Source organism: Pongo pygmaeus, chromosome 5 (assembly GCF_028885625.2).
Source record: "Pongo pygmaeus isolate AG05252 chromosome 5, NHGRI_mPonPyg2-v2.0_pri, whole genome shotgun sequence".
Taxonomy (NCBI): domain Eukaryota; kingdom Metazoa; phylum Chordata; class Mammalia; order Primates; family Hominidae; genus Pongo; species Pongo pygmaeus.
Window position 1 is genome coordinate 57,773,006 of NC_072378.2, and position 14,536 is coordinate 57,787,541.

At 40.4% G+C, this 14,536-nt stretch overlaps 2 protein-coding genes across 2 annotated transcripts in view; one reads left to right on the forward strand and one right to left on the reverse strand.

Annotated features, from left to right (window-relative positions):
- Positions 1-14,536, reverse strand: part of RAB23 (RAB23, member RAS oncogene family) — a 109,150-nt gene that overhangs the window by 55,936 nt on the left and 38,678 nt on the right. The window lies entirely within an intron of this gene.
- Positions 89-13,818, forward strand: BAG2 (BAG cochaperone 2). Its single transcript, XM_054492440.2, has 3 exons — positions 89-1,740; positions 10,931-11,040; positions 12,661-13,818. The coding sequence occupies exons 1-3, from the start codon at positions 1,628-1,630 to the stop codon at positions 13,071-13,073; spliced, it is 636 nt and encodes a 211-aa protein (XP_054348415.1). The 5' UTR covers positions 89-1,627; the 3' UTR covers positions 13,074-13,818.

Here is a 14,536-nt window from a genome sequence, read left to right on the forward strand (position 1 = left end):
GGTGGATCTAGGATATGAGAGAAAAAGAGTTCAGGATGATTCTAAAGTCACTTGATAGACTTTCAAACCACTCACAAAATGTGTTTTGTTTTCGTTTGTGTCATGATAGTTATTTTTAATAAGGTCAAATAATCCCCTACCCCAAGAGTTAATTAGGATTTAGAATGAGTTCAGAGGGAATTGGGATCCAGCCTTAAGGGCTTCAACTCTGTTCAAGTATTTAAATGGCTTTGATCTTTGATTAAAGGTGGTGGTTCAGCTTTAAACTATTATTATCTATCATTTTCTGTGCCCTGTACATTGTCATCCTTGCAATGAGAGGCATAGAGCTATCAGGAGAGGGGACTAAAGCCTAACTTTTTAAGTAGACTAATCTTCGTATCCTCAGCTCTATTCCGTCTTTTACCGACAGCTGGTGCCTGACCTAGAGGCCTACTGCATCTTTTTGTTAACAGACGATTTTTAAAAGTTGAGGACTTTTTAATGCCAATTATTTCACTCAGAATATTTATTTATTTATTTATTTATTTACTTATTTTTTGAGACAAGGTCTCGTTCTGTCGCCCACGCTGGAGTGCAGTGACGAGATCTCGGCTCTCTCAACAGGAATAATTTCAATAGCAAAAATTTAAAACCCCTTCATTAAGCCAGGCGTGGTGGTTCACACCTGTAAACCCAGCACTTTGGGAGGCTGAGGTGGGAGGACCGCTTGAACCCGGGAGGTCGAGGCTGCAGTAAGTCGTGACTGCGCCACTACACTCCAACGTGGGCGACAGACCTTATCTCAAAAACAAAAGAAAATTAGAATGGTAAAAATGAAGTAAATTCACTTTGCTTCCCACATCTAGCCAGACAGGGAAAGATGGAGTAGCTTTTTCTTTTTTACTTCATAGCTTCAGTGTTGTCCGGGCTTTCATTACTCTCATCTCAGTATAAAGTGGTAACAGGAAGGTCAGGTGAGTGTGGGCTGCCTAGGAGCTGTACTTACTGCCTTCTGTTTCACAAAAGGACGTTTTCTCCCCATATCACAGGACTCTTAATGTCGTTGTTCTTGCTTTAAATTATGGGTGCTGGGAGAAACTAAACGAAGCCGTCACTGAGCAATACACCCACAGCCCATCCACCGATAGGAACCTTCGCGTGGGGGGAGTTGGTTACTTTTAGGTTGCATGAAGAGGCGGGGCCTCGCGGGGCGGAGCTGGGGGTGGTCTGTGGGTCCGCGCGGGCTTCGGGTAGTTCCTGGGTCCGGGGAGCAGACGATCCGCTGGCCACGTTAGGAGCTCGGTCTCTGCGTCCGCCCCTCCCCGTGCCTCAGAGACTTGCGCTCCCCAGGCCCGAGCCCTTGTCGGCCCATCCTCGAGCCCGTGTGGCCCGCGAACCTCTAACTCCAGCCGCTGCAGCCCCCTCCCAGGCCCGGCGTCCCCGAGCCCCGCGGGCGCCGCGCCTGCCCTTCTTTGGCCACGCGGCAGCCGCGGTGTCGGCGAGTCCTCCCGGGTTGCCCCTGCGGGCGTCAGAGGGAGGGCGGGCGCCCGAGTGGTGACGGCGACGCCTGCAGCCCGAGGAGCGCTCCACTCGCCGCCGCCGGAGGGGCCGGTGACCTCTTGGCTACCCCGCGTCGGAGGCTTAGATGGCTCAGGCGAAGATCAACGCTAAAGCCAACGAGGGGCGCTTCTGCCGCTCCTCCTCCATGGCTGACCGCTCCAGCCGCCTGCTGGAGAGCCTGGACCAGCTGGAGCTCAGGTGAGCGCCGGGCGGGCGGTCTCGGGCGTTCTGCTCGCCGCCCGGGCGGTTCGCGGGCGGTTAGCGGACGGAGGCCGCGTGTGGCGGGCCGGGGCCTGGGGCACAGTGAGGCTGGGCAACAGAAGTTGCTTGTTGAGATTTGTTGTGGATGGACGTGGTGTAGTTTTGTTTGTTTCTTGGATTTTCTCCCCTAGTCCGAGAGAAAACGCATTCGATTTAAGCTAAACCTGTGAGGGCGTTATCGGTGGCCACACTTTGATTAATTTACCTAGGTGTTAGGGAGCGGAAAAAAATCAGAGGAGATAAAAATTACGGTGCGATTCCATGCGATTAAGGACTGTGGCAGCTTGGGTCTGCAGAACTTCTAGAACCTTCTGTGTGGCCCCAAACGTTTTAACTTATTCTTCTCCCATTATGCATTTTTTAAGGGAGGCAGCAGTTTACAGTGGCCCTCCACGTGAAGTTAAGTTTCCTTGCTTCAGAAGACTAAAGAGCAAAAATGAATAAAACAAAACCAACCCAGCAATCCATTGAGAGCAAAGATTAGAGAGGAGTGAGGGGTAGGCAGTAAGTTACCGGATGCTTCGTGCAGCAGAGACGTTGCCTCTCCTGTTTCTCCCCTAACCTCGCGGACGGGATTCAGCGGTTCCGTTCGTCTCTTGGTATTTATTGGGCACCTCCCTACATAGAAGACTAAGTGCTAGTCACTGGCCTGAAAGCATGAAAAGATAGTTTCCCCCTTTTCTTGCTTAAGATTTTATTAGGTAATACAGTAGTAGACTTGTATAGAATTTCTAAACAATTTAATGTTAATAGATTTTTGGAAAGACTTTAACGGTGTATTGAAAAGTTTTATCTACTTCCTGTGAACGTTTGTCTCAAGTTACTGTGTAAATTTTGTGAGCCGGTGTAGTTAAAAGAAAATCTTGTTAGGCACCTGCAATTCCGTGAAACTGTACACAGGAGTTGGTTACATAGTTTTCTCTAGGTTGTGCATGAGCAAAGAAGCATGAGAGCCAAAAAGTTTAGGAAACACTGCATGTGTGTCTTTATCTCCCTCCATTAATACACCCAAACATGAAGTATCTGTTTGCTGAGAAAATACATCAATTACCACGGTATCTCTTAACAAGTGAGGCATTATTATTGTTACTATTGGGAGAAAAGAGCCAGAGAGTGAGAGATTCTCCACTCAAAATAATTTCTTGGATTATTAAGCCCTACACCAGGTTCTGGGGTTCCACTCAGAATGAGGCAAGTGGAAGAGAGAAATAATGCTTCCTCATGGATTTTCACAATACTAGCAAACCTGACCGTTCCACTCCCAGAAAAAGTAGAGCGAAAGTAGAAATTGGTGGCCTCAGTTACTTGAAGTCCCTCTAACTGATAATGTTTCTTTTTAGGGAGCCACATAACAAGTAACACACATCTCTCCATGTCTTCAGAACGTTGAGGGCATGTTCTCAACCACTTCACTCTCAATCTCCCTTAGTCAGAAAGAAAAGTTTTCCTAAAGGAATGGGGAGGTTGTTACTCCACCCCGCCTTCCTTCAAGCTGAGTCATTGTCCTCCAACTTGAATTAATGCCTCACATGTGGTAGGTACAAAAGCACTCTGAAGTGCTCCTCTTTAACAGAAAGCCTCAGGTTTTGAATATTATTATATTCTAATGTTTGATTAATGTAAAATGAATTCTGATTACGGCACATCAGTGATTAAATTACAACTTGCTTAATTAACATTTGAGCTGAGGAGAAAAGTGATTAATATGTGGCTGTTCATTTCAAGGACTTTTTTTAGTAATTCTAGACTTTTGTAGGCCTTTTTTCTTCTTTTTAAAAAAGTAATACTAGCTGAAAAGGAAGGATTTCCGAAGGTAAGCAAAAATAGAGAAAAATGCTAATATAGATCCTGTTAAAGTTTTTTTTGAAACCACATGGGCAATGGCACGGAACACTACACTATTAAAAACTAGAATCATGCGTAGAAGATCGATTTTTAAAAGAAAACATGAAACTCATATGTAATTTTGCTCTAATAGTTTGATTTTGTTGACTAATAAAGTAGTGTAACTAGGTAGAATAAAACCTTGTAGTTTGTACTTAGAAGTGTGCACTTAATGTTCCCTAACCACACTGATCCTGTCAATGGTGGAAGAAATTTCATACTTTATGACCTGGAGTATGAACTGATCTACATGATGTTTAAAATGTTTGGCAGCAGTTTTACAAACTGTTAAAGGATTTCCATTTATCTCTAATGGAATTTATCAATACAGTAGCCCTTTTTTTTGGACTGCATTTTGTCTTCTGTATTTCTTCCTTCTACAGAGGTGATTCCCTTTTCTCCCTGTTTTTATGATCAGTTCTAAATGGAGTCTGAGTTTTGCATTCCTCAGTGGCACAAACCATCTTACTTACTATTGTTACTTTTTAACAATTATTGTAATTTGTAAAAAATACTATGATATTACGATTCTATATATATATATATATATATAATGTTTTCCTGGCTCATAACTCCCATAACCCTTGTTACAGTCTTATGTTATAATGTTGGGGTGCTTGAGGCCTCAGGAAAAAGAATCTTGCTCTGACCTTCTTTCACCTGCCTTGCCTCTAGTCTGATTGTGGGTCAAAAGACCCTCGTTCCAGAGAGGGTCCTGCCCTATGCCCTGGAGGAGGGCATTCAGCACCCAGAGGCCAAGAAGAATCTGAATAGACTGGCCTTGCTGGGTTTCCCCATTCAGTCTGTTAGAGTGAGAGCATACTCTTTGTCCAGTCACTTTTCTACATGGTTATCATTCATGCTTATATAAATGAAGCAAGCCTCCATAAGAACCCAAAAAGGACAGGGTTTGGAGAGCTTCCGGATAGCTGGACATGTGGAGGCTCCTGGAAGGTGGTGTGCCCCTTCCTCCTGTACCTCACCCTACACATCTCTTTATCCATGTCCTTTGTAATACCTTTTATAATAAATCGGTAAATATAAGTGTTTCCCTGAATTTTGTGAGCTGCTCCAGCAAGTTAAACCCAAAGAGGGGGACATGGGAACCCCAATTTGAAGCCAGTTGGTCAGAAGTTCTGGAGCCTAGACTTGCAAAGGTGGAGGGTGGGGTCTTGGGGACTGAGCTTTCAACTTGTGGGATCTGACACTGTCTCCAGGTGTAGATAGTGTTGGAACTGAGTTGGGGGATACTTAGCTGCAAATCCCCCACATAGTTGGTCACAGTAGCCTCTGTGTTGTTACACTGTGAGAGCAGAGGAAAAACACAGTGTGAGAGTTTTTTCTAAAACACCGGCTAGTGTTTATTCATTTAATGTACACGGACTATGTGCCAGGCCCCATGTCGTTGTGGAAGTTACTATTATCACCATTCTACAGATAGGGAAATTGAGGCTTAGAAGCTTAAATGACTTGTCCAAAGTCACACAACTAGAGAGTAGTAAACTCCAAATTTGAACCCAGGAAGACTGGCTCTCCAGGCTCTAATACTTTATGCCTGAATTTTCTTAAATATGTCACATTTCAAAATATAGGAATGATATATGGATGAATAGATGAGTTTCCTCGAAGAGATAAAAATTCAATCTAAACTGGCCTTTAATTCAGTGGATATTGAACACCCACTATGTGTTAGGTATTGGGTAGCTCCTAGAAAGCTCAAGATGGTAATGAAGATGTTTGGGGGATGGGTTTTGGAGACTGGCAGAGGGGAAAATGATAGGACTGGGAGATTGGGTTTTCATGTGTTTCCCAAAACTTATAACATAGTGGGTCCTTCTGCCTTCCTGTCAGCCTTTCACTGTGGCTTAACCTGCACCCAAGTAGTGAAGGGATGGGGTCGGGGGTGATAGGGATCATTCGTCTGGCTTAAAGTTTCATGTTAGGGTGTGCCAGTGTTCTAGGAGTCACAAAACAAGATGGCATCATAGTTAATACTGTATGACAGCCTGTAATTTAAAAGAACACTTCATATATGTCATTTGAAACTTTAAAAACCCTTCGAGTTAGGTGGAGGGCACATACTCTCTCTCCTAGAAATGAGGGAAGTGAGGTCCATAAGGATGAAGTGGCTTGCCTGAGGACATGCTACTGAAGAGTGGCTCTTCACACTAAAAACACTAGTCCCTTCTTTTACACCAAAATGTCTTGACAGTAAATGTAATTTAACATTTTGGTGATTAGGAAAACACTTCAGAATTTTACATTGCCTAAAAGTGATCATTATAGCATTCTTTTGATATAGGAGTATGGAATAAGAGACAGAACTATGAGTTTAAGAACCTGTTTTAGGCCAGGCGTGGTGGCTTACTCCTGTAATCCCAGCACTTTGGGAAGCTGAGGTGGGCAGATCACCTGAGGTCAGGAGTTTGAGACCAGCCTGTCCAACATGGTGAAAACCATCTCTAATAAAAAATTCAAAAGTTAGCCAGACGTGGTGGCGCATGTCTGTAGTCCTAGCCACTCGGGAGGCTGAGGCAGGAGAATCACTTGAACTCTGGAGGTGGAGGTTGCAGTGAGCTGAGATCACACCACTGCACTCCAGCCTGAACGACAGAGCGAGACTCCATCTCAAAAAAAACAAACCAGTTTTAGAAATTATTTCTTTCAAATCACGGTATGAGCATTTGCCATTTTCCCTCCTTTTTATGAAAGCACAAATTCTCATCATTAATAAATAAGCCCACATTCATAATGGTAAGAATATAATAGCTATTAATACTATAAATATATGCCAGTGCCAATTCTAGACACATTATACATATTAACTTGTGTGTGTGTGTAATTTTTTTAGTCAGTGCTATCAGTCACTGTTAAACTCTACCTGCTTTACTTCATTTAGTCACAAGCACTGTTCCCTTATTATCCCTGTTTCATAGGCGACTGACCCATTTGCACAGCTAGTAGTGGCAGTGCTGGCGCAGTTTTCACTGCATACTCTATTAGCTGACATATTAATAGTAGCCACAGTTTGCGCAAAATTGCTGTTGTACTCCTCCTAAGTCTCCCAACAGTTTGCCGTTTTGATACTGAGACTGCAGAGGTTTGTGAGGGACAGACCTGGGGACTAGCTGAGGATGCATGCGCTCCGGTTCTGTCTTCCTACTGAGTACTCTGACTAAAATGTATTTTTGTCAAAGCCTACTTAGTGGTGATTTCATGCAGGGAGTTTTCCAGGAGCACAGCCCAGGCCAGCCTTGATGTGAGGAAAAGTTCTTTCCCAATTTGGACGTGTAACTGCTTCCAGGATCTGTTAGTAAAAACAGAACTGCCCCTCTCCGCCAAGAGAAGTGTTGTCAGATGAGATATTAAGAAACATGAAGGATAAAGTGAGATGGTCCAACATTTCTCTAACCAGAGTTCCAGAAGAAAATAATAGAAGGGGAGACAGGGAATATTCAAAGATACAACAGCCAAGAATTTCCTAGAACTAATGGAAAAATTGTAGACAAAAGACATGTATATGAGTTTAAGGATAGCAATAGCTGACAAACAGTACAAACGTTACTTAAACTAAGTAGAAATCTAGGTTTAGCTTTTTAAAAGAAAAAATGTAAAATATGAGGTAGACATATTTTAGACTGTAGAGTAAATGGATGTACCAGGGCCAAAAGGAGCACGAATTGCCTTAAGGGAGAGGAAGGGGGAAGCTAAGGAAACAATTCCTGCCGAAGCAATTGGGTTTTGAAAAAGGATCACCCAGTAGACAAGGGTCAGGGAGAAAGAATGCTACCTGAAGAGGGAATAGGCCATGAAAAGCCCATGTTGCCAAATAAACCCTGAGATCTTTACATTTTGAGGAATGACGTTTTACCCTTGCATGAAATGAAAAAGGTATACATAAAAATGTATATAAGAAGTTCTATAAATGATGAAATCTGGTTTTCACAGGGATAATGCCCTGGTAATTTCTATTATGTATTTAAAAAAAGCCTTGTGGGATGGGGGTGGGGGGTCCCTAAAACACAAAATTTAGCAGTTCCACCTAATTATTTGGTCTCATTTAATGATAAAATATTTTCTTCATATGACAGGCTTATTATATTTTTTCTAGAATGTCTTTTTTATCTATTTTGTTAAGAACATGAACTTACTGCTGTAACTCATAAATGAAACCTTCGTTTTCAGAATAGCATTGTTCTCTCATCATCTTACAATTGAATACAGACCGAAAAGGTGTTGAAAAATTAATCTCTTCTTTCAGCATCTTCTCATTTATCAATCACATGATTCACCTGTGTCATTTGTCTAAATATTGGAGTCATGGTTTGTGCTTTTAGCATAAATATTTAGTGCCAACTCCATCTCTTTCCTATGTTCTGGGCCCTAGTTTATCTTTCTGAGAGATTGCTAATGTAAAATGTTTAAGTAAATACTGAATGGTCCTGGAATAGGGCCTGATACTTGCATTACTATTAGTTAGTAGAATATTTGTATTTTGTGTTCTCTAGCCAAATTTGTCACGTGAGATTCTTCCCAGTTCTTTGCTTTTACTGGCTCTTATAAACACAGACTTTGACATATATTTAATATCTTGAAGAATAGAGATATCCTGTGATTTTACAGCCTGTCAGTACTATTTTGGGGTATAACAGGTGGGTAACCGAAGGGGAAAAGGCATGTGTGTGCTTAGGGTAGGGAGAGGATCCTTTTATGGAATTGAACATGCTAAAACATTGGTGAAGTTGTTCTTTCTGTGCACACTTAAGACAGCAGTTAGGATTAGATCTTTCATGAACTTGTATTTCTAAGACCATCCAAATACTGAGAATAGGTCTGTCACTTTCATTTTGCAAAAGTTGGCAACTTAGTTACTGTAATTCATAATAACAACGTTCCCTGGAAGTATAGAACATGTTAAATATACAATATATATTTCTTTATTTTGCCCTTATTCCACAGCTTAGTTTTTTAGTGACTAGGTATATTCATGTGTATGTATAGTGTGAGTGCATGTGTGTGCAATTGAGTGAAGTGGGAAAGTAGTGCTTCTATAGTTTGATCAGGGCTTTACACAAAAAAGCCACAGAGACTTTCCCTTAAATTTGGGAAAAGACAAAGATACCCCCATGATTGCCACTGTTTAATAAAGTACTGAAGGACCTTTTCTTTAAAAAAAAAAAAAAAAGTAATAGGATTGGGAAGGAAGAAATAAAAACTGCAGATGATATGGATATGATTATTAACCTAGAAGAACCAACAGAATCAACAGACTGAACACTAAAATGAATACATGTAAATCAAGGTCACCAGTGACAAGATAAACCTACAAAAACAGCACTTCTCAAACCAGTAAAAATCAACTAGAAAATACAAATTCACAATAGCAACAATATCCACGAAGACTACTATGAAGAATACATGAGAACTCTATAGATCTGAATAAATGAAGAGATATATGTCATGCCTTTAAACAGAATGATGTTATAAAGATGTCTAATTTCTCTTGTTTTTTGAGAAACACAATAAACTTACCCTAGAATTTATATGGAAAAGTTGGAGAAGTAAAAGTCCATAAATAGCTAAGTTATCTTTAAAGAAGATTGAGGGGTCTGCTCTATCAAATATTAAAGTGTAGTACAAGGCTAGTGCTATAAAAAAAAAAACCCAAAACTTGGCACTGGTATAAGAACAGTTAAATACACTAATGCATGGGATAGAGATTTTAGAGATAAATAGCGAATATACATTCGCTAGGGGAAAGATGGATTGCTTGGTAAATAATGTTGGGGAAAATGGCTATTTGGAAAAAAAACAACAACATTCTTACCTAACTACATACAGGGGTTGATTCTAGGTGGATTAAAGACATAAATATAAGGAAGGTAGAACTATAAAGTTAATAAGAGAAAATATAGGAAAATATGACCAAGGGGTGGGGGAAGACCTTAGGTCAAAACATCAAAAGCATAAGCCATAAGGCAAAAAAAAAAAAAAATTGATCACATCAAAATAAGAGTCTCTCTTTAGTGCAAGATATCCTAGACGTGGTTCATATATGAGAGGATGAGAGATAGTTGCAATGTCTGTAACCAACAAGAATCTCTTGAATACAAATCAACAAGGGAACAGTAACTCCTGTTTAAAAATAGAAAAGCAAAATAGGAAAAGTCCATGAATAGGCTAACAAGGATACAAAGAGATGTCTGAAATTATTAGGAAAACGCAAGTTAACACTGACATATCAGTGTATTTCTGTTACACTGGCAGCAAATAGAAAGTTGGAAAATGCGGAGTGTTGGTAGGGATATGGGGACCCCTGTGCTTTGCTGTGGAGAGTGGATAGGTACAGGTGTTCTGCAGAATAATCATAGTACTAAGTCAAAAGCGGAGTACACATACCCTTTGTCTTAGCAATTCTGTCCTGGTAAATGTCCTAAGGAAATCCTCACCAAGGTCCAAAGGGGAGATGTATTCATAGAAGTGTTACTTGTAGTAATGAGAAGCTGGTAGACAACCTGAGTGTCCATCTCTGGGAGAGCGGAGAGGGAAAATCAGGTAGGTATACACATGGAGTATTAAACAGCAATTAGCAGCAACTGATTAGAAGTACACATAGGGGGCCGGCTCTGGTGGCTTACACCTGTAATCCCAGCACTTTGGGAGGCTGCGGTGGGCAGATCACTTGAGGCCAGCAGTTTGAGACCAGCCTGGCCAACGTGGTGAAACCCCAGGAGTTTGAGACCAGCCTGGCCAACATGGCGAAACCCCGTCTCTACTAAAACTACAAAAATTAGCCGGGTCTGGAGGCTGAGGCACGAGAATCACTTGAAGGCAGGAGGTGGAGGCTGTGGTGAGATTGTGCCACTGTGCTCCAGCCTGGGCGACAAAGCAAGACTGTCTCAAAAACAAAAAACAAACAAACAAAAATCTAGGAACCTGGATGCTAAGTGAAAAAATAAAAACAGAATGAGATATAAATTCAAAATATACAAATAATACAGATCTTGTAAAAACAAATAGTGTTAATTAGATAAACACGAAAGAATGATTGCCTTATGAGCTGGGAGGAAAATGGGAGAAAGGCAAGTGGATAGAAAAATGAAAGAATTTTAAAGCAGAAATGAAGAATATTTGAAAAGTTTGGTAATCTTTAAACTTGATTTGGGTTGAATGAGAGATAAAGAAAATTAATAGGAAGAACATCCTGCATACAATAACCGTTTTGTTTTCCCAATTTCTATAGGGTTGAAGCTTTGAGAGAAGCAGCAACTGCTGTTGAGCAAGAGAAAGAAATCCTTCTGGAAATGATCCACAGTATCCAAAATAGCCAAGACATGAGGCAGATCAGTGACGGTGAGAGCCATCTCCACAGAAGGGGCTCGTCTTTTACACTCCTTTAAAGAGTTTATGATACGTGTGGGTCAATTTTTGCTTGACTTTTGGAATGTGTACACCAGGCCACAGCATTTAATGTGAGCCACAGAGAGCAGCTGCAGCTGTCAGTTCATTACAGCAGCCACTTACTCAGAGATTTCTTCCAGCATGCTCTCTACCCCAAGCCCCTGGCTGGGAGAGATAGGAAAAAGCCTGCAAGCTCAGAAGAGCTGGCCCCAAGCAGTAAGGCCATCTGTTTTATCCCAGGTTCACACTCCTAACTTCAGTTCCTCACAAGTTACTGGACTGCAAGAGATTTAAAAAGCAGAGGAAAAGGGTGAGAGAGTAGAAGCAGAGAAGTAGAGACCAAAAAAAAAAATGATGAATTGAGGTACAACATAAAGAGAAGGGACAAAATGCAGAGAAAATGAGGAAACTTGTAGGACCAATAAAAGGCATGAATGTAAAAATGTGCTGTCATTTTCTTTTTTTGAGATGGAGTTTTACTCTTGTCACCCAGGCTGGAGTGCAATAGCGCGATCTCGGCTCACTGCAACCTCTGCCTCCTGGGTTCAAGCGATTCTCCTGCCTCAGCCTCCCGAGTAGCTGGGATTACAGGCGCCTGCCACCAAGCCTGGCTAATTTTTATATTTTTAGTAAAGACAGGGTTTTACCATGTTGGCCAAGCTGGTCTCAAACTCCTGACCTCAGGTGATCCGCCTGCCTCAGCCTCCCAAAGTGCTGGGATTACAGGCATGTGACATCCACCTAACCTGTGCTGTCATTTTCATGTGAAGAACATGAAATAGGAATAGGTCACTTGTGATTTTCTTTTGTTGGCACTGGACTTCCTACTTGGGCTCCTTTGGTGCTACACAGGCCACATGTTACTGGGCCAAGTGGCTGGTGAGGTAAGTAAGCAATCTAAATCCAGATCAAAACTGTTACACATCTATGGTAGGCCATGATCTAGTCTCTACGCTATCCTGCCCAAAGATCAATGAATTAGGAAGTTACAGAAGCAGGAGATTGCTGACTTTCTCATATAAATAATGAAATGTTGATAGAGTTCCTCGTGCTGGCCAAGACTTTAGACCACTGTCCTGTTTCTATCTGGAGAAGGATGAAGTCAGTGCCTAGTATTGACACCAGCTTATCTCCTATCGTGGCTACATTTTCTCAACCAAAATGTGGGGCATTGTATTCTGATAAATGCACATGTCGTTCTGGAGAGATCTGGGACATCTGATCTCTGGAGCTCTACCCAGCATAAACCCCATATGTGCTTACTGCTCACAGTGTTAAAACTTGATCTCCATCCCAGTTACAAATGCATACCTACCCAAACTTTTGCAAACATGCCAATTTGAGAAGTCATCTGGTATCCCATATATACAGATTGTCAGGAAGTGGTATTCTACAACCTCTTTCTGTAATCTAATACATTTCATCAGTTAATCTTACATGCTATAGTTTTAGCTTTTATCTTTAAAAAAATTTCATAGCAGAGGTAAAGAAAATAATAAATTTAGTCACAAACAAATGCCTTAATGTTCTTGACACAGATAAGTTTACATCTCATATTGATTGATATTTTAGGAGAAAGAGAAGAATTAAATCTGACTGCAAACCGTTTGATGGGAAGAACTCTCACCGTTGAAGTGTCAGTAGAAACAATTAGAAACCCCCAGCAGCAAGAATCCCTAAAGCATGCCACAAGGATTATTGATGAGGTGGTCAGTAAGTTTCTGGATGATTTGGGAAATGCCAAGAGTCATTTAATGTCGCTCTACAGTGCATGTTCATCTGAGGTGCCACATGGGCCAGTTGATCAGAAGTTTCAATCCATAGTAATTGGCTGTGCTCTTGAAGATCAGAAGAAAATTAAGAGAAGATTAGAGACTCTGCTTAGAAATATTGAAAACTCTGACAAGGCCATCAAGCTATTAGAGCATTCTAAAGGAGCTGGTTCCAAAACTCTGCAACAAAATGCTGAAAGCAGATTCAATTAGTCTTCAAATCCAAGAGCATTTACACAATACACAAGGTGTAAAAATGATAAAATACTATTTTAATTGATAACTAGTTCTTTATGTTAGGTATAACCACTTAGTTGACACTGACAGTTGTTTCAGATGAGGAAAATATTCCATCAAGTATCTTCAGTTTTGTGAATAACAAAGCTAGCAATATTTTAATTATCTATCTAGAGATTTTTTAGATTGAATTCTTGTCTTGTACTAGGATCTAGCATATTTCACTATTCTGTGGATGAATACATAGTTTGTGGGGAAAACAAGTGTTCAGCTAGGGGCAAAAGCATCACTGCTTTTTCCTGTGCTTTGGCGTGGAATCACGCAGTCACCTTGGGCATTTAGTTGACTAGAAATTCTTTACCTTAAGCAGCACACACATTTACTACACACACAGTGTTAACAAAGCACTGTGCTTAGAGGGTAAAAAGGAATCACAAAACAAGAATCTTTCCAAAGTTGTCTCATTCAGCAATGTTAAGGCATCTGTATCAAAATTATTTTGGATGTAAAGATTCCTGTGTCTCATAATATGAATGTATTTTTTGATATACAAGAAACTATGACATAAAATGTGAGAAAACCACCTATAATTTACCACTGTGAACTATATCTGCTTCATCTTTTCTCAAATGCATCAATTCTCTTAAATTCCTATATTGTAACTTGCCTTTTTTAAAAAAAGTTAGATGCTGATATAAAGTCTGCTTAATTGTCAACTTAATGAGCTCTATTTTGTGTAGTTATATCTTTATCCATTCCTCTCTTACGGACATTTAGGTTGTTTCCAACTTGTTGCTATTACTGCAACATATTTTTGTACACAGGACTTTTTCCTTCTTTCATTTTTGATTTTCTCTGTATAAAAGGCCCAGCAGTGAATTATATTGGGTCAAAGGGTATAGACGTTTTCATGGCCTCACACATATTAAAATTTTTTTGTATAAAGGTTATAGCAATTTATACTTTTTTCAATAATTAAAATATAGCTATTTCACTGAAATATTTCCAGCACTGAGCATTAATACTTAGTTTGCATTTTGTTTACTAAAAAGGTTGACCAGTGTGTTGATTGTTCTTTTATCTGATAAAGTGAAGCAAATAGAGAACACTTATTTGTTCAAAGTTACTAGTCCTATTGATATACAAAAACCACAACAACTTCCCTGGATACTATTTTGAAATGAACACATCAATTTTTATTTGAATGTAGGTATTCTTCACACTGAAAAACCAAATCAAGACCCAAACTGATTTTATGTATGTATATCTCTCTCAATGCAAGCAATATCGAACTTCATTTTCTCTAAAAAAATGCCAAGTTAGTCTCTTTATAAAAAGCAGTTACAATCTGAAGACATTCATGTTACTTCCTTTGCCAGCTCCAACTCTGCCTTATTTAAATCTTTGCATTTCATGGGAAACATTAATTCTATCTATGG

Coding starts and splice junctions, on each gene's coding strand:
- BAG2 (XM_054492440.2), top strand. CDS start 1,628: ATGGCTCAGGCGAAGATCAACGCTAAAGCCAACGAGGGGCGCTTCTGC. Junction 1,741..10,930: donor CTGGACCAGCTGGAGCTCAG/GTGAGCGCCGGG, acceptor CAATTTCTATAG/GGTTGAAGCTTTGAGAGAAG. Junction 11,041..12,660: donor CATGAGGCAGATCAGTGACG/GTGAGAGCCATC, acceptor TTGATATTTTAG/GAGAAAGAGAAGAATTAAAT.